Source organism: Podarcis bocagei (assembly GCF_964188305.1).
Source record: "Podarcis bocagei genome assembly, chromosome: 7".
In the NCBI taxonomy this organism is placed as follows: Eukaryota; Metazoa; Chordata; class Lepidosauria; order Squamata; family Lacertidae; genus Podarcis; species Podarcis bocagei.
The window spans coordinates 89,792,577-89,814,119 of NC_138132.1; the positions used below are offsets into that span (position 1 = coordinate 89,792,577).

At 43.6% G+C, this 21,543-nt stretch overlaps 1 protein-coding gene across 2 annotated transcripts in view; it reads right to left on the minus strand.

The window, feature by feature from the left end:
• LOC308590778 (tetraspanin-15-like) overlaps window positions 1-21,543 on the minus strand; it is a 91,717-nt gene that overhangs the window by 2,184 nt on the left and 67,990 nt on the right. For both annotated transcript variants that reach the window (XM_081201016.1, XM_081201015.1), the window contains 2 exons: window positions 10,354-10,407; window positions 9,301-9,417 (listed from right to left, as the gene is read on the minus strand). In XM_081201016.1, coding sequence (XP_081057142.1) covers window positions 9,301-9,417; window positions 10,354-10,407 — 171 coding nt within the window. The remainder of the gene's footprint in view (window positions 1-9,300; window positions 9,418-10,353; window positions 10,408-21,543) is intronic.

Here is a 21,543-nt window from a genome sequence, read left to right on the forward strand (position 1 = left end):
CCAGAAGAAAACAATTACTATAGTTACAGCAGGCAAACTGGCTGTTGGACTGGCTGATAAAGGATTGATTAGTGCGTTGAAGTCCATCTGAAGTTGTGCTCAAAAGCTCGTCATCCTCATTATGGCACAGTTTGGTCTATGAAGAGGCTTTACGCTGAGACAGACCTCAACTTATCACAAATTGTTGCTTTTCAAAAATTGCCAGGTGTACTACTACTGATCAAGGTCAGGCTGAGGAAGAGATGTTTATAGGAAGTAGTCTGGGGCACGCCGAGTAACATGAGGCTCTCCACGGCGAGGCGCTGGATCAAATTGAAGGAAGGAATATTTTAAAGTGTCATCTAGTTCCATGAAGCACCACTTTAGCTAATGGGGCCTCCCGCTGCCACCACTGCACGATTTCTGTTCTCATCCTGAAGCAAAGTTCTTAACCCGAGGTAATATTTTTGGGTTAGCGGATTCTGTAACCTGAAGCGTATGTAACCTGAGGTACCACTGTATAGATATGGAAAAATTATTCTAAAGACTGTCTTAAGACAAAAAGACTTGATTCTCTTAAGGGAGTTCTTTTTGGATCATATATATATATATATATATATATATATATATATATATATATATTTCATCTTGTTATTTATTGTTACTATGACAAACCAACACGGCTACTACCTGAATCATGGAGGATAAGCTTGCTAGCAACTACTAGCCATGATAGCTATGCTCCAGTTCTACTGCTGGAGGCATTACATCTTCAAAGACAGTATCTGTTTCCAGGGATCACAATTGGGGAAAGCACGGTTGTAGGCAGGTCTTGCCGGTGGGCTTCCCATGGGCATGTGAGCACAGGATGCTGCGTGAAATGGACCTTAGCCCAGCTCCGTCAGCCAGTCTCTTGTTCCTGTGTTCCAAGCATAATAGGAGGATGCAGACTCCTGAAAACAGGTAGGTTCCTATTATGTGGGCCGCTATTCATAACGTAGACAACCGTCTGGAGAAGCGCTGACAGAGCCTGAGATTCCAGCAACTGCCAGATCACCCTAAAAAGCTATAAACTGGGCCTTTGTTATTTCAGATCAAGAAAGAGCTCAATATGGTATATTGTGAGCAGGAAAATGTATTCATTAGTGACAAGCGCTACTTCTTCATTCTCAAAGTGGGCTTATTTATAACTTTCCACCTGATATCTCCCTTGATAACAGTCCCAATGCAGCAATTGCAAGCAATATACTATAACAGAGAATGTGTTCTGTTCTTCAAAAAATAATCAGGTAGAAGCTGTTAGCTAGGAAACAGATGCTGATGATAAATAATGATTGTAAGAGCATTAATCAGCACCATCCTGTGTGCACTAGGAACAGCAGGCATTCAGGAAAAATCAGAGAAGTTGCTTGATTTGCATTAACTCCTTGATCACTCCAGTGACAGCTTATTTGCAGGAAAACAGCTTGAACCAAATTCAATGAAACTATGGCATACAGCAGACACGTCTCTTCTCCCTCCCCCAGATATATTGTTTAAGAGTCACTGCCACCCATTACATGTGTGCTCATAATTTTAGCCCATAAAATTTTAGCTCATAATTTTATGGTTCTGAGATCAGACAGGTTGTGTGCATGTCTGCATGTGCTTTAAAAATCTGCACTGCCCCTTTGATTGGACAATCTTAGCCAGGGAAAAAATCAGTAAGTGTTCGCATCAGTCTATCATACTGCCCTCAAGTCTCTTAAAAGTTGTCCTGTATCTCCAGGTAATGACAGTTTTTTGATGCCACCAGCTGTGATGAAGACCAGCTGCGATGACAATTGTGTTTGGCTCAACTTCATTCAGCTTTTCAACCCAGTGAGGTTCACATAAAAGGCACCTACTATTTCTACTTGCAAAGGGTAGTTGGGGATTTTCTGGTAATTGTTCCTGGAAAAATCACCCTGCCTGGTTTTCTTTTCTTTTCTTTTGCCTTAAAAACCTTTGAAAATTGCCCTAAGTTGCACTGCTGCCATAATAAACATACCCCAAACTAAAACCAATCCCTGCAGCCTCTCATTCTTATAAAATACTGCTATACTTATAAGCCGTTCCAACTCTAAACCTCCGTGGGTAGCACCAGCAATCTGGATATTATTGTTGGTTGTACTCTGTGTATGTTGCCTTGGCAGTATCTTTGTTTTGAAAGATGGGATATAAAGAAACAAGCATCTGCATGAAAACCTCTACTTGCAACATAATTTTGGAGTCATGGATGATGACATTGTATTGCTAGCACATCTATTTGCATACCTGCTGTTCTCCTAAGAAATTATTTCTGGTGTGGTAGGTCTTTGGAATCAGTAAGTTTGGTGCTGTGCTGAATTACCCAACAGGCAGACCACACATATTCTTAGGGATCCAGCAAAGCAAAAAAATGAGAAAATTGTGAAATAATTTGACATATTACAAATAAAGCAGCTAAGTATGAAGTAATCACAATGGGGAAAATCTGATTTTCTTCATTCTTTCTCTATCTTATAATCTTACTTTGATCTTTTTGTTTGTTATATGGTGATGGGATTTTATATGTTTGGTGGTTTGTTTGTTATTTAAAAATTGTAATAAATATCTTTAAAAAAAAAGAAAATCTGATTTTCTTATACTCCACACTCCCACATTTTCGGTCCTCTTTTTATTACTAATATCCACCTAAACCAGGAGACATTAACAAAATAATGCAAGAAAAATGGATCCTATCATGTGCTGCACATGACATGCATGCATGCACATTTCAGCACACATGTAAACCTTTCATTTCAAAAAATAATTTTGTTGTTGTTTAGTATTGGTTTTATTTTTAATTACATACAGGGGTGGGGCACCACAATCTTTTCTGTGCTTAGGACCTCTAAAGGTCTTTATAGAGATTCAGGGCAGATAAAACAAAGTCCTCATGAAGTGCATAGCTAAATGATGGAACTTGCTTCCACAGAGAGCCGTGATGGCCACCAACCTCAATGTCTTTAAAAGATGATTAGACAAATTCATGGAGGAGGAGAGCTTTTGGTGGCTAATGGCAATGATGGCTCTGCTCTGCCTTCATAGCTGGAGGCAGCAATGTTCCTGAATACCAGCTGATTGAAACCGCAGGCAGGCAGGGAGAGAGAGAGAGAGCTCTTGCCTTCCAATCCTGCTTGCAGGTTTCTCATTGGGGCATCTGGTTGGCTACTCTTGAGAACAGGATGTTGGGCTAAGTTCTTATTTCTCAATTTGGCCCTGGCTTGGCGAGATGCTTTCACGCAACAGTCAGTTTTCAGATGAATACCATAGATGGCTCCCAGACAGGATGGTCACTGGTGAAGACAGATTTGTGCAATGCATACAAGCTCAATTTGCTAGCTCAGAAGTACAGTGGTACCTCGGGTTACAGACGCCGCAGGTTACAGACTCCGCTAACCCAGAAATAGTACCTCAGGTTAAGAACTTTGCTTCAGGATGAGAACAGAAATCGCGTGGCGGCAGCGGGAGGCCCCATTAGCTAAAGTGGTACCTCAGGATAAGAACAGTTTCAGGTTAAGAAGGGACCTCCAGAACGAATTAAGTTCTTAACCCGAGGTACCACTGTATCTGCGTGTAACAGTGTTGGGTTTTTTGTTTTTTTAGCATAGCAATTCTCAAGGGTTTGAGTTGCCTAACTTTAGACTGAATAAAATAATTTGAATTAAATCAAATGAAGCTGTGACTGATGGACACACACCGACTGCTAATTTGCTCCAGGTGCTGTAAGTACAGCTAGAAATTAGCATTTGGCTAGAAAACACAACTGTGTCTATAATGTGACCACCCATCTATGTGGAGATGTCACAGCAGAGGAGAAACACCCACAGTGTGGTCTAAACAGGTGCATGCAAAATTGTAGTTTCTGCTTGAGGCATGTTATGTGCTCTCCATGAACAGCGAGAAAATTCTGCTTCCCTACTCAGGCTCTTCTTAAATCGTAATCTGGCCCTGGGCTGGTGGGATACTTTCAAGCAACAGCCTGTTGACAGATTAATGCCATTGACTCTCATGGCTCAGTTTAGCTACATTTGATTTCTAAAGGGCTCTCACTGATGTTTCTTCAGAGCTTCTGAGCTGTCACTTTCTTGAAAATTAGATTTATACCAATGGCGATTAGTGTCAATATGAAGAGAACTAAGTGACAAGAGCAATATTTATTAAGTTAAGCTGAACAATTTCTGTTTCGTGTTGGCTTTGTTGTGTATAAACAATACTAATGACTTTCTTTAGTGCTAATCGATCTGGTAAACAGCCTTGTAAACTGAAATGGGTGAAGAGAAGAGTTTATATGAAGTGCTCTATCAATTAGACAACACTGTCTCTGTTAATTGCAAAGGAACATATAGAAGTCAGGAGATGGGCTGAACAATTAACTGCGGACAGGCATACCCACTTAACTATGAATTAACTGGATGTCCATGAGTTTGAGTGTTATGAGAGGGAGAAATAACTTCTCTCTGTCTACTTTCTCCATGCCAGACACCATTTTATAAACTTTTATCCTGTTGTATCCTTTCTATCAAAATGATACAAGGGAGCCATTATTGCCTGTGGTGTGCAATACATCACACTGCTGTCTCAGGTCAAACACTGGTGACAATGGTGAGAAAAAATGTGGTTTGGTAGGCCCAATCCAGCCCATTGGCTGTAGGTTCACCACCGCTATTTTAAGCTGTATGCAGTTGTGCACATCACAGCCTAGGACCCTCGTACCTACGGGACCGCCTCTCCTGGTATGCCCCATGGAGGACCTTAAGGTCCATAAACAGCAACACCCTAGTGGTCCCGGGCCCTAAGGAAGTCAGATTAGCCTCAACCAGAGCTAGGGCCTTTTCAACACTGGCTCCAGCCTGGTGGAACGCTCTGTCTCATGAGACCAGGGCCCTGCGGGATCTGATTTCTTTCCGCAGGGCCTGTACGACAGAGTTGTTCCGCCTGGCCTTTTGGCTTGGAATCAATTTGATTCCCTACCCCTCTTTCTTTTTTCCTTTCTCCTCCTGTGAAGAGGCTGCATTTTAATGTTTTAATGTTGTATTTTAATCTTGTTTTTTAAGTTGTATTTTAATCAGCTTGTTTTTATTATTGGTTGTTAGCTAATAATAATAAAATAATAAATAATAAATTTATTTTATTATTTTATTATTATTATTACTGAAGACATAAAACTGAAAATAAGGCAAGCTGCTGGTTGTTTTTTTTTTAATATAACTGTCTTCTCCCCTTCATCCCTCTGCCCCACTGGTGGTAGCACCATGGGAAGTGCACCAAGGGACTGGAGAAGGTTAGGGGGAAACTCGTAGGCAAGTTGTTTCTCTTCTCTTCTCTCTCCTACACTGTCCCCCACGATGGGGAAGCTCCAGGGGCCATCATAAGACTCAAATACTGGCTTGTAGCTGTGGATTCTTACCAAAAGAGAACCATCTCCCTTGCAAAAAATTAAGAAGGATGCCAGCATAATGGATGGGATCAGTTTGAGAGCAACCAGTAGAGTAACACTTGCAATTCAACAGACCGCTGTGGGGAACAGACACTGTCCCCCTGGTTTTCACCTCCCTAAGCACCTTCCCAGTCTGCCCAGTTTGCATGAATGTTACCCAGCAAGATGAACACTCTCCTTCACTTCCTCTAATTTTAGGGATGGTTGATGACTTGGAGAGAACACAGAGAAAAGCTTTTAAAACATTTTCTTCATTTTTTTTTGGTTTTGTTAACATTTATACAGTCAAAGTGCACCGAGTGATGTGATGTGTGAAGACCAAAAGGCCAGAAATTGTTTTTACTGTCCTATAATATTAATAAAGCATCCAGAATATGCTTTTCTCTAAAGCCATGCAGATTCTGGCTAATGCAGTGAAGGTTATTATTACTGCATCTGAATCATCTACTTAACAAAACTATATTGACATTTGAAGGAGGAGAGCTCAAGTTTGTTTACTTTGGCAAAACCATCACTAACAATTTTTTTGCTTAGTGTGAATAATGTGTTTATTGAAGCAATGGACAGTTTTCGGTTTTATGGGGTGCTAAAGAGCATTCATTTCCTTCTTTTAAAACACTTTGTTTTTGTAAATGATATGCTAAGTGCCTCCCTGTCACTTAGCAACCTTCCCTGATTTTCAGAAAGTCTTCTTTGAGGATTATAAATGGATGTTAATCAGCTGGGGGGTTGGGGGGTTGCTATGGCTGGAGAGGACTTTGTGTGCTTCGAGGAAGAGAGACATTTCACCTGCTTAAGTTAAAGGGAACAGAAGCAGTGAGTGGGAGGAGGATGGCATTCCCCTGCCTGGGCAGCCCCGCAGGGGCCGAAAGACCCCCAACTCCTCTTCTCATTGAAACCGTTCTGCTCCAGCTGGTCTTTGAAAGAATTCTGTTACTATGAATCAGTGCCTGGGTTTTCTTTTCCCCTCTGCTCTCGCAGTCCCTTTTCCTTTTGTGGAAGTCCGAGCAGGGACTGTCCAGCACTGGCATCCGTACCCTGTCGTGGAGACTCTTTCTGGCTGAAGAGTGGGATAGAAATAATTCAAAAAGTAGTAATTAAGGGGCTTGTGTGGTACTGCCATGCACTCTACCAACTAGGTTATGCTATGCAATGCGGCCAGGGAGTGGCCTCACTGATTAGCTTCCAGAAAAATGCCAGCTAGCATTATGGCTTCCGTTTCAAACCAGAGCTCAATGCCAGTGCAGTCCATGGCTCTGTTCCCGAACTGCTCAGTGCTTGGAGTTCCCCAGCTAGGCTGGAGCCCTGGCTTCCCTCAGCACTCTAGTCAGCCAACCTGCAAGCACCAATCCTGGTGCACCCAGCTGTGCCTTTTACCAACTGCAACTGGTCTGACAGCTATGGCCATTCCTGGACTGGAAAGCCTGGCCACAGTAGTTCACTGGTTACTTCAAGCTTGGATTACTGCAATGCACTCTATGTGGGGCTTCCCTTGTACTTGGTTCGGAAGTTGCAGTTAGTGCAAAATGCTGCAGCATGATTGCAGCCCTGTTTAGCGAAGCTTTTAATGTTTAATAGGTTAATGTTTAATGTTTAATAGGAAGCTGCCCAGAGTGGCTGGGGAAACCCAGCCAGATGGGCGGAGTATAAATAATAAATTATTATTATTATTATTATTATTATTATTATTATTATTATTATTACTTACAGGCGTGAGGACTTGTCAGCATAGAACAACTGTGCTCAGAAATCTCCGCTGATTTCTGATTTGCTACCGGGCCAAGTTCAGGTCGTTACTATTAGTATAAAGCCTTTAACAACTTGGGACCAGTTTACCTACAAGATCACCTTACTTCATATGCACCCATTCACTGCTTTGATCAGCAGAACTGGCTCTGTTCCTGGTGTCAATTTGTAAGAACTCCCTTCCTGCTTATATCAGCCAGGTGTTTCACTGTGCTACCGAAAACATTTTTGTTTAGACAAGCCTACCCAGAAGCTTAGGAAGTTCATGCGAGTGTTAGTTAGTAATTTTAACTTTTTGAAAATTATAAATTATTGTTAATTTTTCTTATTGATAATTTTATCGTTTTTTGTAAACTGCTTTGTGCTTGTGGTTGTTTTTAGTCATCAAGCGGCGTATAAATGGAGACCACTCCCCATGCTTGCTCTTCAACTTTTGCATGTGGAAACAGCCTAGGCTTCCACTCCCTTCTGATCCAACGATCTGCCTTGGATCCTGATCGCTGCCTGGCTTGGATTGTGCATCCCAAATGTGAGCTTCTGAATCTTCTCTCCTGCTAGAACATGAACCTGCTTTTGGCTCTGTTAGCATGAGGTTGACTCTGGCTATTCAGCCTAAGTCTCCAACCAGACTACCTGAAGACTGAGCCCTTGGAAGGCTGGCATCCAATGAATTCACAACTGTAGATGCTCAAAAACAGCCTTCCACAAGCTGGTGCCCTCCAGATTAGGCTGCATCTCCCATCAGATCTACTCAGCATGGTGTGGACTGATGAGAATTCCCATCCAAGACAACTGAAGAAGTTAGAGAAAGCTGCTCAACAAACTCACAGAGTATTTGCAACACAATACAAACCTCTGCTCAACTGGCTTAATATTTATTCGGCACACTTATACCCCACTTTTCCCTTCAAGGAGCTCAAGATGGCGCACACACTTTCCCCCTTTCAATTTTATCCTCATAACAACCCTGTGAGGTAGATCAGGCTGAGAGACAGTGACTAGCTCAAGGTCATCCGGTGAGCTTCATGGCTGAGCAGGGATTTGAACCCTGGTCTCCCAGGTTCTAGTCTGACACTCTAACCACTATGCCACAACTGGCTCTTTAGGATAGTTAACAACACACATGATGTGCCTGCTTGTCACCAAGATCATCATTCTTCATCAGTGTGAAGAGCCTGCAGCCTCTGACTCTCGTGTCCCAGTCCCTGTTGGATACAAAGGTCATGGCACTAGCTGACTGGAAGGAGTCTGTGGACACGCTGTAGGGCTCCAACCACATACAGGATTTCCCAAGGCAGAATAAAGCAGTATTATGACTTCCCTTATGTTAGTTTCCTAGAGATGAAGAGACAGAGCGGTTTTCTGATATGTGTAACAGATTGGAACCACAACTGAAAGCTAATGAAATATGCCATGGCTATTACAAATGGAGAATTAATCATAAGTGGCTGTTAAACAGTAACAAGAGCATTTTTGGGTACATGACTGAATAATTTTATGATGTATGAACCAGAAGTATGATAAATTATCTGCACTGATCAATTATCTATGTATCTATGCCTTTAAAAGAAGTTTTATTAGATATGAAGGTTAGAATCTAGGACACTTGATGTCCATGAGCAATGAAACAGAAAGCAACAGCAGGAAGCTTTTGATTAAAGGTACAGGAGACCTGCAAAACCTCAGCTGTGCTTTGCCTACCCACTCTGGATAGATTGGAGTGTAATTGGGGTTTATTGCAACCCATTTTCAGTGCCACAAATCAAGTTGAAAAAACATAGAAGCAAACTCTGGCAATTTTTCCATGTTGCTATCTGGAGTCTCTGAAAAAACGAGGTAAGGATCAGAATTCCAGAGGAAGAAACGAGGGTCTGTCAGTTAATGGAAATAGCCATACTGAATAATTTTTGACAATAATTTTATCAATACCCCAACCATCTGGCTTAATTAATGCAGAATTTTGTCTCTTAAAAAAGTATTTGGAATGTAGTTTCATGGTGATCTATAGTAAAGAAGTAATGTCTTCACCTCTGTTTTGGGGGAAAACACACACCTATGAATAGTCATCCAGGAGCAACACATTTTTTACATACCTGTGGAAACAGCAGAGAGCAAACAATTCCAAAAGTGGCTTCAAAATTGTCTTTAAGCCACAAGCCGACCGCATGGATGCAGCCACGGACGTGGATGGTGGCCACCAGCTCCAGGCGCTACAAAGAGAACAAATCACATTAAAGGCAATATTTTGAGTCAGAGAGCTGCGGTTGAGCTCTGTTCCTGTTTGTGGGCTTCCCCTGGGGCACCTGGTTGGTCAGAAGAGGAGGCTGGACCAGAAGGGACTTGGGCCTGATCCAGCAGGGCTCTTCTTGCATTTTATTTTATTATAATTTTTAAACAATCCAACAACATTTCAAATTTAGCAATCAATCATTCTACCTACGACTTCCCCTCCCTTCCTCCATGGTTCCCTCAAAATTTCAATTTATGTTGCATATTACAGTTACTCTATACCTTCACCTTATCTCACAATAAAAACAAAAAGTTTGCCCCCACTGCTCTTCTGACTCAAATCCTATTTGCGTTCTAACTTTTTTACGCTGAGTTTTTAAGTATTCTGCAAGCATTTTCCACAGCTCTTCTTACACTCTTATTCCAAAAGCCAGCCAGATGCCGCAATGGGAAGCTCACAAGACACGAGTTCCAGCTTATGATCCCTGGCACCTGGTACTCAGGACCTCCCACTGGAGGTAGCCCACAGGTGTTGGTAGCCTTGTTCCCCATGAATTTGTCTAGCTTGCATTTAATGCCAACCAAGATAGCTGCCCGTCTTGTGGAACCAAATTCCATACCTGAACTATGTGCTGTGTGAGGAAGCCTTGCCTGTCACCTTTCCTTAAGCTCTCACTATTCGGCTTCATTGGGTGAGGACCTTAGTTGGTTCTACCATTACACAAGGGAGGAACAAAATGCCTCTTTATCTGCTTTGCTCCATGCATATGCTTATAGCCTCCATGATGTCCTCTTCCCTTACTAAGTATCCCTTACTCCCCCCTTGTCTGCCCCACAAAGCACAATCTCCTCCCTCCACAAATGTCTGCTACCTAATGCCTGGCTCAGCCCTCAGGTACCTTAAAAATGTTTGTTACCTCTTTATTTAGTGTCTTGTATCCACACAGTGTGTTAATGACTTCTCCTGGGGCCTATTAAGAGAGGAGGAAGAAGATACAAGCTCAATAACAGTGCAGGTGGATGGTGGGAATTCGTTGTTTTTAAAAGTCACAAGAAAGGTAAAAGAGGGTAGGATTCTCTCTCTTCCTCTTAAGACTTTTCACCAGACCACAAAAACTGTTGACAAACCACGCCACAAAGGAGTTTAATAGAGGCCACTCTCTGACCTTTTGAACACTTGCATTTGGAGAGTCAGAACTTTGCACTGAAAGCATCTCAGACTCTGCAGCAGCTTCTAAGATGTCTGGAAGTCTCCTTTACAGATATATTTGGGTATAACTGCCAAACATTTTGCAGAATTCCAAACAGTGATGAGGGTGATGCAAGGGGGGTGGGGACAGCCTGAAGGCACATCAAGAGTACATGTGGAAAGGTGTCTTTTTTCAGCCTTTGCCCCATTTGCTATTCACTTCCAGTATGCCACCTCCATTCACAGAATCATCAAACTCCATCTACTCCAAACTTCTCCTATTCATTCAAGGAGAAGGCTGTCCTATGGCCCCGTCTGCATTAGAAATTTGAACTATTATAACAAAGAATCCTGGGAGCTGTAGTTTGTTAAGAGTGCTAGGAGCAGTTATTAGAGGTCTCCTAACAACTATTTGCATCCTTGATAAACAACAGCTCCCAGGATTCTTTGCGGGGAGCCCTTTAAATGTATAGTGTGGACCTAAGTAGCTGAGTAGGTGGTGAGTTGTGATTATCTCTTTTTTATTTAAACAATTTATATACCACTTAACTACAATAGTATCTAAGTGGGTTACAAAGATACTATACAAAAATATAAAGATCAGTTAAAAATACAAATTCCAACTTCAATTAAAATGCCTGCTGGAATAAAAACAGTCTTCAGTAGGTGTCAGAACTTCTGTAGGGAGGGTTCTGCTGAACCTCAGCTCGAAAGGAGAGCCATAAAATTGGGCCCACAGTGCTAAACACACAGCTACTAGCGGATATGAGCCACACATCTGATCATCTAATTCCTTATATCCCAGCCCAAAGAAATGCAAATTGCATCTTTTGATCATTTTCTTTCTCCTCCATGCCTTCAAGGCAGACTTAATTTTCATTTTCAGACATTGTCATTCTGACAGAAAAGGTTTTCCATAAATAATGATGTGTGACGTCTTTGCATAATCCTGTATTCCTTTTGACTCTTGCGGAACACAAGGCCCAGGCAGTGGCGTAGCGTGGGTTGTCAGCACCCGGGGCAGGGCAAGTAATTTGCGCCCCCTAACCCATGGATTTGCGCCCCCTAACCCGTGGATTTGCGCCCGCTAACCCTAACCCCCAGATGTTGTGCCAGGTGCGGCTGACCCCCCCTGCACCCCCCACGCTACGCCACTGCTCCCATCCTCTCATAGCTGGAGGTGCCGGCGACTCAACCTGGGGGCCTTTTGCAAGGAAAGCAGCGCTCTCCCATGCAGCCACGAACTGTAGTAGACCGGCTCTTTTGAGAAGCAAGGCGGCCTCGGCTGAGGGACGTGGCTGGTCTCTGCAGGGGAAGGAAAGGAAGAGACTGCGGGGTCTTTTTCTTCCAGGCATCCGTCCAAGAAGGAGCGCCTGCCTCTGGTTTAAACCTCGCTCACCAGAAGAGTTGCAGATCCAGCCGGGGCCGCGCGTGCTTTCCTGAGCGGGAAAGCAAATGCGGGGGAAAGTCTCCTGAGAGGCGCCCTCCCTGCTCTCAGAATGGCGGGATGATGAGAGGCGCCCTCTAAGGGACAAGAGACCCGGGAAATCCACCTCCCACTGAACTGAGCTGGGGTGAGGGGGGACTTAATTGGAAAGAGGATCGCAGCTTCCTCGAAGGGAGCCTTTGACCTTGAAGCTTGCTGCTGGCAGGGTGGCTTTTTGCGGTCGCCCCAGTTTGGGGCGCAAATACCTGGCGGCTTCGCCCCCCAACCCCCGTGAAGATGCAGCTTGGGGGGTGCGCGCGCGTTTCCACCTGACTCTCTCCCTCGCCCCCTCCCCGGAGCGTTGCAGTGAGAAAGGGAGAGTCTCCCGCTCGGCTGCCGCTGTTTCTCTCCATGTGTCCGCCGCCAGAGGCAGCAGCATCGGCGGCGGGCAGCTGTGCCTGTGCGAGCAAGTCTGGCGGCGGAATGATGGCGAGGTGCTGCGGCTGCCGCCGGGCCCTGGCGGTGGTGCCTCCTGGCGCGCTCTGCCTGGGCGCGGCGCTCAGCGGGCTCTTCAGCTTCGGCTTCTTGGCCCTGGTTTAGGATTGCTATTTTAGACTAATAAATGATTAATATTGTGGGGAAAAGATGTGGGGGGAAACTGCTGAGAAAAGAAGAAATAAAAATAATAATTTCTGGAAGGCAACTCCAGTATCTCTTATCAGCTTCGGCTTCTTGGCCCTGGTGCTACAGCCTGCGCCTGAGGCTCTTCGGAGACTCCGGAGGCGGCGAGCACGCCCCCCCAGATGTTGCGCCCGGTGTGGCCGGCCCCCCCTGCACCCCCCACGCTACGCCACTGGGCCCAGGAACTGAACGCGCAAGTCATGGGCCTCCAGAAAGCAAAGGAATCCCTTTCCATTGATTTCCTTTGTCAGCCAAACACATTTGTAGTAGAGCCAAACAGAGCAGTAATATCAGTCCTCCTCATAGTAAAACTGAGGAGTTCTGAAGAACAAAGAAGTCTAGAAGTGATTTTTTTCCCTTTTCCTTTTTACTAACCACCATTGAACATGATTGAAATGCTCTTGGGCCTAATGCATAAACGTGAAGTGACTGCGAATTCCTATCTGGGTTACATTTCAGGCAATTGTCCCTTGTCAATGGCATTTAAGCTAGAGGCAAAGAAGGGAGGTTTGGATCCCAAGGCCAAAATGAAAGCAATTCCATTAAGGTTGTATCCTAGGAAGGGAAAGTTCAGGCATTGGTTCAGGGTAATTGTTACCCTGGCACTTCCAGTAACTGAAATGCTTTATTTACCACAGGCCACGGGTGATATTAAATATGAAAGGTAGCATTTGGTTGACTAAGAAGGTGGGAGACAGCAACACAACAGAGGTTTATAAAATTATGAAATGTGTGGAGAGATAAATAAATTATTTCCTCATGCTACAATCTGCCACAGATGAGAAGTGAGTGATGGGGGGCAGCCAGAGGGGCATAAGGAGGAGCTGAGCAAGCATTTAGGGCAGCAGTTCTCAACCTGTGAGTCCCCAGATGTTGTTGGACTACACCTCCCATCATCCCTGAGCTCTGGCCTTGCTAGCTAGGGATGATGGGAGTTGTAGTTCAAGAACATCTGGGGACCCCACAGGTTGAGAAAGGCTGATTTTGGGTTTAAGAGCTGTGTAAGGAGTATGGTGTCCCACACAGCTGGCTGTGCTGTCATGACGTTGCCCTTGTGGCAAGATGGTGAGGGAGGCACTCAAAACCAATGAGTCGTCTGGTGAGAAGCTCGGAGAAGGAGACTGAAACCCTATAAACCACAGTGGCTTCTCTTCTGCAACCCCCGAGTCTACGTCATTGCCATATGAGATACCCTGTGAGAAAACAACTCTGGGTTCTTCACCCTCCAGAGTTAATGCAGACCAGCTCAGACCCCCTCACTCATGATCAAATTGTGGATGACTTGATTTTTGAGGCAAAGGACAAAATTCTCCACCCCCATTCAATGTACAAAAGCTGAGCAGACAGGCAACTGAACCTTGGTGACAGGCACAAGGCAGGGCCTCCAAAACAGGCCATATGCAGCTCTCTTCTCCAACATCTTGTTGTTCTCCACACACCCTGCCAACATCTGGCAACTGAGGTGTCCCCCCGACTAGTGGTAGGTCCTGAAAGCTGATGCCTTGATATATACTGACCAGCGCCAAGTGTGGTGTAGTGGGTAGAGTGTCATGCCAGGACCTGGGGGCCCAGGGGTCAAATTCCTACTTGGCCAGTCTAACATACCTTGCAGGGATGTTGTGAGGATAAAATGGAGGGGAGGAGAACCATACACTCCACTGTATGTTCCTTGGAGGAAAGGTGGGATATAAATGCAAACAATAATAATATAGCCCCTTAAGACCTGAGGGTAGGTTGGTGTGACTGCTTAGAACACTGCGGTTGAGCAAGGGACTGGAAGGTGCCACAGGCCACCACATCCAGATGCTTATAGCCACTATAGGGATGGCCTTCCATGCTCCCTGCTGCATTTTCCACATAGGATCTCAGGCACATAGTGCAAAACTAATCAAGCAGTTTGGTTATATATTTTTCTCTGTGTAAAATAATTAATGTGGTCTCCTCCCTAGGTCTCATATGTCAACATGGTGACTTGCTGTCTCCTTCGGCCTCCACACTGCACTCTCAAATATCTTGCAGTGCATGCAATGAATTGCTCAGAAAGTGCTCTAAGGAGCTGGTTTCTTGTCTGACATGACCAGCACATATACTTCTCCAACAATACACCTGCCCCAGGCTTTTCTGGTTTCATGCCAGATGACAGACCTTCCAACTCCATTATTTTAAGTATAGTCAAGATGGAGTGACAATCAAACTTGCTTTTCAATTCTATGGAAACCAGATGTCGCACCTCAACCCAGCTCAGAATAGCATGAATGGACCAAATGGTTTTTCTGCCAGACTTTTAACCAGTGCTATTTTTCTAGAAAAAGAAGTGCTGGAACTCATAATGAACACCTTCCTCATTCTCTTAGAATGGCAATGGTGTCCATCTGAAAGGTGTCAGAACTGAGTTCTGGCGAGTTCCAGCTAAAAAAAGCTCTGATTTGAACAATAGAGTCCTTGGGCCTTAGCACTGCCAGGTAGCAATAGGGAGACCAGCAAGCCTGTACTGTTCCCTCATGGTGCATATCATGAGATCTTTCCTTGGACACCAGATGCATAGGAAACTAAGATTAGTTCCATTCTAACAGCAGAAATGATGCTTCTTTGTTCTTTGGATTCCAAATGAGCATGTCCTTTTTCTTAATGAATCTCATTGCTCCAGAAAATTCAATAGTTCCAAACCTTTAGGCGAGCCAGAGTTATAGCCTCTGAAAACAAAAACCAAATCAAACTGCTTGTATATGCATCACATAAGGAGTGCAGGTTTTGGTGTCTTCGGGTGTCTTCCCGTGTAAGAGTTGGGGTATCTAGGCGACGTTTCGACGAGGTCTCACTCGTCATCTTCAGGCTGGTGCTTTCGGCTTCTTGTTACTGGAACAGAGCAGGATCTCAGTGTTTGAGTTCCTATAAATACTGTTGAGGGGGTGTGGTGTATAGCCTCCAACGTTCTGGGCAGAGAGGAAGTTCCAGGTTAGTGTGTCTTTTCTTCTTTTGTTCATTAATTACTTGAGGGATATCTTGAGTGATTTCTTGAGTGATATTCTGAGTACCACTTAGGAGGGTCATTAGGTGTGGATTAGTTGCTAAAGCTTTCGTGTCTTGACCTCTTGACCTTGTGAAGAGTTTTTTTCTGAGAAAATATCACTCAAGAAATCACTCAAGATATCCCTCAAGTAATTAATGAACAAAAGAAGAAAAGACACACTAACCTGGAACTTCCTCTCTGCCCAGAACGTTGGAGGCTATACACCACACCCCCTCAACAGTATTTATAGGAACTCAAACACTGAGATCCTGCTCTGTTCCAGTAACAAGAAGCCGAAAGCACCAGCCTGAAGATGACGAGTGAGACCTCGTCGAAACGTCGCCTAGATACCCCAACTCTTACACGGGAAGACACCCGAAGACACCAAAACCTGCATTCCTGTACCCGTGAAAATCTACGAAAGCAAACATCACATAAGGAGTTGTATACCAAATTTGCATATCATATTTTCTTTTGCAGAAGCCAACCACCATCAGTCATGTATATGCATGAAATGCAGACTGTGCTTAATGGTTGTTGGATCAGTAATCTTCTAAATTGCATCTTCTAATGATGCTTTGCTCACCTGGTGAAACACTTGGACTGGAACAAAGCTAGGCAACTAACTCACAAGCCACAATTGATTTGATCTCTGTGTGGGCATTCATTGCCAGTGATCACTGCGAAGTTCTGGAACAGATCTTGGACAACATGTACTTCCTTGCCATCAATTTTCACTGTTTTCTCTGATCCCAGAGTCACAGCTCTATTCTTCTTTAAAAAGACACAAATATAGGCTAATTTCCCAGTCATGTTCCTCAGTATTCATGAATCAGTATCCTGGCTATATTCACACCCATGCCACCCAGTACTTACTCTCACTCAAGTTACAATGTTGTTCTGGTTTTAGCATTGCAAGGATGGTCTGTGTAGCTGATACATCTTCGTCCATGCACAAACATGAGGTCTCAACCTGCAGTCCCCTTCATCTACAAGGGGGCTTGCCAGCAGCCACACCGCACCCAAAGCAGGGCTGGCCCAAGATCAGAGTCCAAGAAAGTGGAGCACACAACAAAGAGTCAGGTGAGAGGCAAAGTCAGGGCAGTTCCGTGGTCATTTTTTACACAGGCAAGAGATTCAAAAGCAGGCAGAAGCAGAGTTCTTCATAAGTTCCATAAGTTCTTCAAGCTCAGCACTGGGTTTTTTAAAGCTGGAGCTGCTGGACTGAGTCATGACAGTAGGGGAGGCCACCCACTAAGATTTTGCACTGTCAATGACTAGATCAACCATAGAACCTTCTTCATACCACATCCTTATGCTAAGGCCCAGCTGTTCATCTCATGTTCCTCATGAAAGCCTGTGCTGGACTTCCAAGATTCTCCCCAAAGTGATAATTTCTTCTGTCGACAAAGGGCCCTCCTGAAACATTGAGTAGAGTTCAGGTTTCCTTTTTGGAGGTCAGTCATATTCCGGAGATGAACACATAACTGCTTTGGTGAACAGAGTTTCATTTGCTACGGCTGTGTGTAAATATAGTTAAACATTTAGGTGTGTTTTTCTGCCCTGGAATGCAGAATTTGCAAAATTCAGAACTGTAAAGGACATCTTTCTCTTTCTCTTAGCCTTTTTCCTATCCAGGGATCCACTGGTCACCAATGGAGGTGGAGGCCAGACTGAAGTTGGGGAGACTCTTCACTGAGCAGCTGCAATTGCATATATCACCACATGGGGCAACAGTCAGCAATTCCTGATACCTGCTTCTTAATGGTACCACTTGCAAAGCAGTAAATTGGTGCAGTGGTACCTCTAGTTACAAACTTAATTCGTTCTGGAGGTCTGTTCTTGTATATGATACACTTCAGTTAATAACTGAATTATTTGCACACCCATTTTAAAATGGAACAACAAAAAGCAAATTAACCAGAAATGTACTTTTAGATTTAATTCCCCATCCCCCCAAACATAGTTGTAGTCATATTCCAAAACTAGCACCTTGGTATAATAATAATAATAATAATAATAATAATAATAATAATAATAATAATAAATCAATAAATAAATATTTATACCCTGCCCATCTGGCTGGGTTTCCCCAGCCACTCTGGGTGGCTTCCAACAAAAGATTAAAAATAAATTAAAACACCAGTCATCAGTATTAAAAAATAAAACCAAAATATTATTTTAAAAATATAAATAAACCGAAGTTAGAATTTCTCATTTGATATTACCCAAGTATCTATATTTCTAAAAAACAACGAGGCATAACATGCAGGCATAACAAATTAACCCCCAAAGCCTCATTTGACCCCATAACATGGTGTTCAGGAGGTCAGTGTTGAACAGCTCATTTTTCTGAACAGTTTTGTACAAGACACATTTGCAGTGTCATTTTGTCTTTTCTGCCCTGGACTATTGTGTTAAGGGATAGTTCTGCTGTAGGGGTCTGATCTAGAGACAACACACTTCCCAGCCAGCTGTTATTGCAAGCCCATCAATTTGTTGGAGATCTCAGAAGACAAACGCAAAAATGTTTGAATGCACTGCTGGTCTCAGGTGTTCTGTTTCCTCCAAAAAGATATTGCCTCTTATCCCCATTGTTAGAATGATGCCTTTAGGTGTGAGAGCCACATTAAGCAATGAAGTCCTTTACCAAGAATTCTCCCTTCCTAAGTGCTTAGAGAAGAACACTCCAGAAAATAAGACTGAGCAGAACTAACACAGTTACAAATTCCCTCAGTGGTATTCTGCTGCCATTCAGAACATCAATGGGCACAGCTGAAAAACTCAGATTTGCCTTCCATGAACAGTTCCAATGCCTTTAAATATATAATGTATCAATGAGTTTTAGATGTTTTAATCTATGTGTTTAATTAATGAATACAAATACTAATAATGTGCAATGTAAAAAATTCTTAAAGGGCTAGCAGCAAGGTGACAGGCAGAATATTTTTATTCACTGATTTTCCAAGTGTGTGATTCCAGAAAGCTAGCCTTGGAGAAAGGCATATTTCATTTCAGGGGTTGGTGGTTGGTAGAAAGAATATTGGACTGTCAAACTGCTTTTATTGGATACCTAAGACTTGTGGCCAAATTATTCATTTAAAAAACCCCAATTGGTTGAGGTTCTCCAGATTATATATTTCCCATGTGACCAATGGCTTTGAACGTAATCCATCCCAGATCTCGTGAATACATTTCTGTTCCTAGGAAGTGACTATTGAATGTGCTTGAAATATATCATACTTCCTCACCTGACTAAAGCCAGATATCATAATCGTCTCCTGATTCTTTTGGGTGATTATTTATTCATGCATACCTCTGATGTTGTATGCACATTGATCTGCATGCAAAGGAGTTAGAAGGACTTGAGTTCTAGCACCTCCATTAAGAAATACTCAAGGATGGTTTGGAGCGGAGGGGGTGGGGAGCCTTCCACCATGTAAGCAACATTTACTTGCATGCCAAACACAGGCTGAACATCATTTCAGGGAGAGACAACTGTTCTTTTCTCGTTCTGAGACATTTTGAATGACTTTGGAATAGTGTGGTGCCCTTTAAGATGTTTTATGCATATTAATCAATTATATTTTAAAGATGTTTATATATGTTTGCTGAAATTTCAGAAGCTGGTATTGCTTTGTATTTTTGGTTTTGGATATGTATTTTTTAGATTGTATCTTTATGCAGTTCACTGCTCTTAGCTCCTATTGGAGGAAGGGCAGTATAGAAATGGATTCGATTAACCAATCCATCAAATAAAGCTGGTAGTAATGGAGATGGATGGGCCACTCTTTTGGTCCAATTCAATTTATCATGTGTTTATTCTCATTTTGTCCCATTTCCACATTAATCTGCAAATTAAAAAAATGTACAAAAATTAATCAGTATTTATTGAAGTAGTACTGAATAAAGTATTTTATCACAAAATATGTATTTAAATATGCATTGTATTTATATGTATGCATTTCTGAATGAATTTTACCCTAAATATAAATTTTAAATGCATTTTGGTACCTTCTTGACCTGAGGACTTGTATTGTAAATTTCGGAGAAGAATGGAGTACAAATGATAATAATGTCCCAGTCCATAAGGCAGGTCTGAATTAGATCAGTTTGCTTAAAAATGCTGGACGAAACACAAGTTTGTTCCACCTCTAGTCAACACAGGAAAGATCCAGCAAGACTTTCAGGGTGAGGCAGCGCCCTTGCATCAGTGAGCCCAGCAACTCTCCTGTTAACTCTGCCAAACTCATGCCTCTCTGGAACCTCACCTGAACCCACTTTGAATCCAGCACACAGCAACAGCACTGCCACTGCGATAGCTCCAGCATCAAAAGAGGGATTTATTTTCATCTCAACATTTAAATAAAACGATCCCACTTGTAACTCTAAGGGTGTGTCCACACCATACATTTAAAGCACATCCCTTTGTGTGGCAGCAACCCCAAACAGGGGACAAGTGTCAGGTTCTCAGCCGCAGTCAGAGGTAACTGGCCACACTCAGGCATTCGGCTTGAGATCCTAGTTGACCTCCCCGTCTGCGTCTCCCGGCAGGATACAGGCAAGGTCACCAATCGGCGATCCCACTCAGCGTGAGAGGGACACACCTCTCCCCCCCTCCCTGCTTCCCTCAGGGAGGGGTAAAGAGACAGACAGAAATCTATTTACATGTCTTTATTCCTGTCATTCCAGCAGTACAGAGAAACGTGTCTGCACTCTCCAGACTCCAACAGTAGTGTGAGAAACTCCACCCCTGTACTTCCAGTACAGGTCAGATGACACTCTGTGCTCAGTACAATGAATAGACTGCCCCTTTGTTCCACTAGTACAGTCCCAGACATCAACATCCTGTTTTGCATTCCAGACACCTGCAGCTGGCTTTCGCATTGCTGCTTTTTCCTGACAGTTTGGTTTCTGGGTTGTACACTTTCATAATTCATAGAGCACCAACCTTATCATTTTTAACACTCCACTAAAATGACTCTCTTTCTCTGCTGGATAACCATCAAGCAGAAGTTGCTAACTAACACACACACACACACACACACACACACACACACACACACACAATCTTTCAGGCCACATCATTTCTTTTCCCAGCTCTCAGCCTAATTCAAAGCAACCACCTCTTGCTTAGGAAACAATAAAGCAGTTCTTCCAGGAAGCCAGTGGGACTTTCTATTCAGTTTTCAAGAACGATGCACTTAGCATTAGCACCGATTTGCGACAAGGCTGGCAAGTGCCATTTCTGCACCAGAGAAAGTTTCCTGGCCCTGTGTGTCCCTGTGTGGCTTTATTGCGAATGGAGGATTTTCACGTAGGCTCTCCCAGGAACTGGCTTCCAGCTTAACTCCCCATTTTCCTGATGAAGTCTGTGGCATTTTGCGCCAGAAGAAATGTGGTAGCTATTAATGTGCCACAAGATTACCTGCTACTTTTGCTGCAGCAGACTAACATGTCTACTTGCTGTGTTCTGGTCCTCTGCCAGAACCTCCTGAGAAAGCAGCAAGGCTGGAGGCAAGGGGAGGCTGCTCAAAGACTGCTGGTCCACGGAGAGTCCTGGGTGAGCCACTTGCTCTGATGAAGGTCAGGAGCAGACTGAGGCCTCTTATGCCACTATCCTCAGGCTTCCTCCTCCAGGCTCCAATCCCTTGAGGGAACTTCATAGCTCTAAGGTCCAACCCTCTGGCCCTTCCACAGCCTCCTTCCTGGGTACTTCCAGAGCTCCTGGACTGGTGATGTAATAGGCAGCAGGACTCACTTGGTTCTTCCAGCTCAGGAGGTGTCTGTGAGGGTCCCTA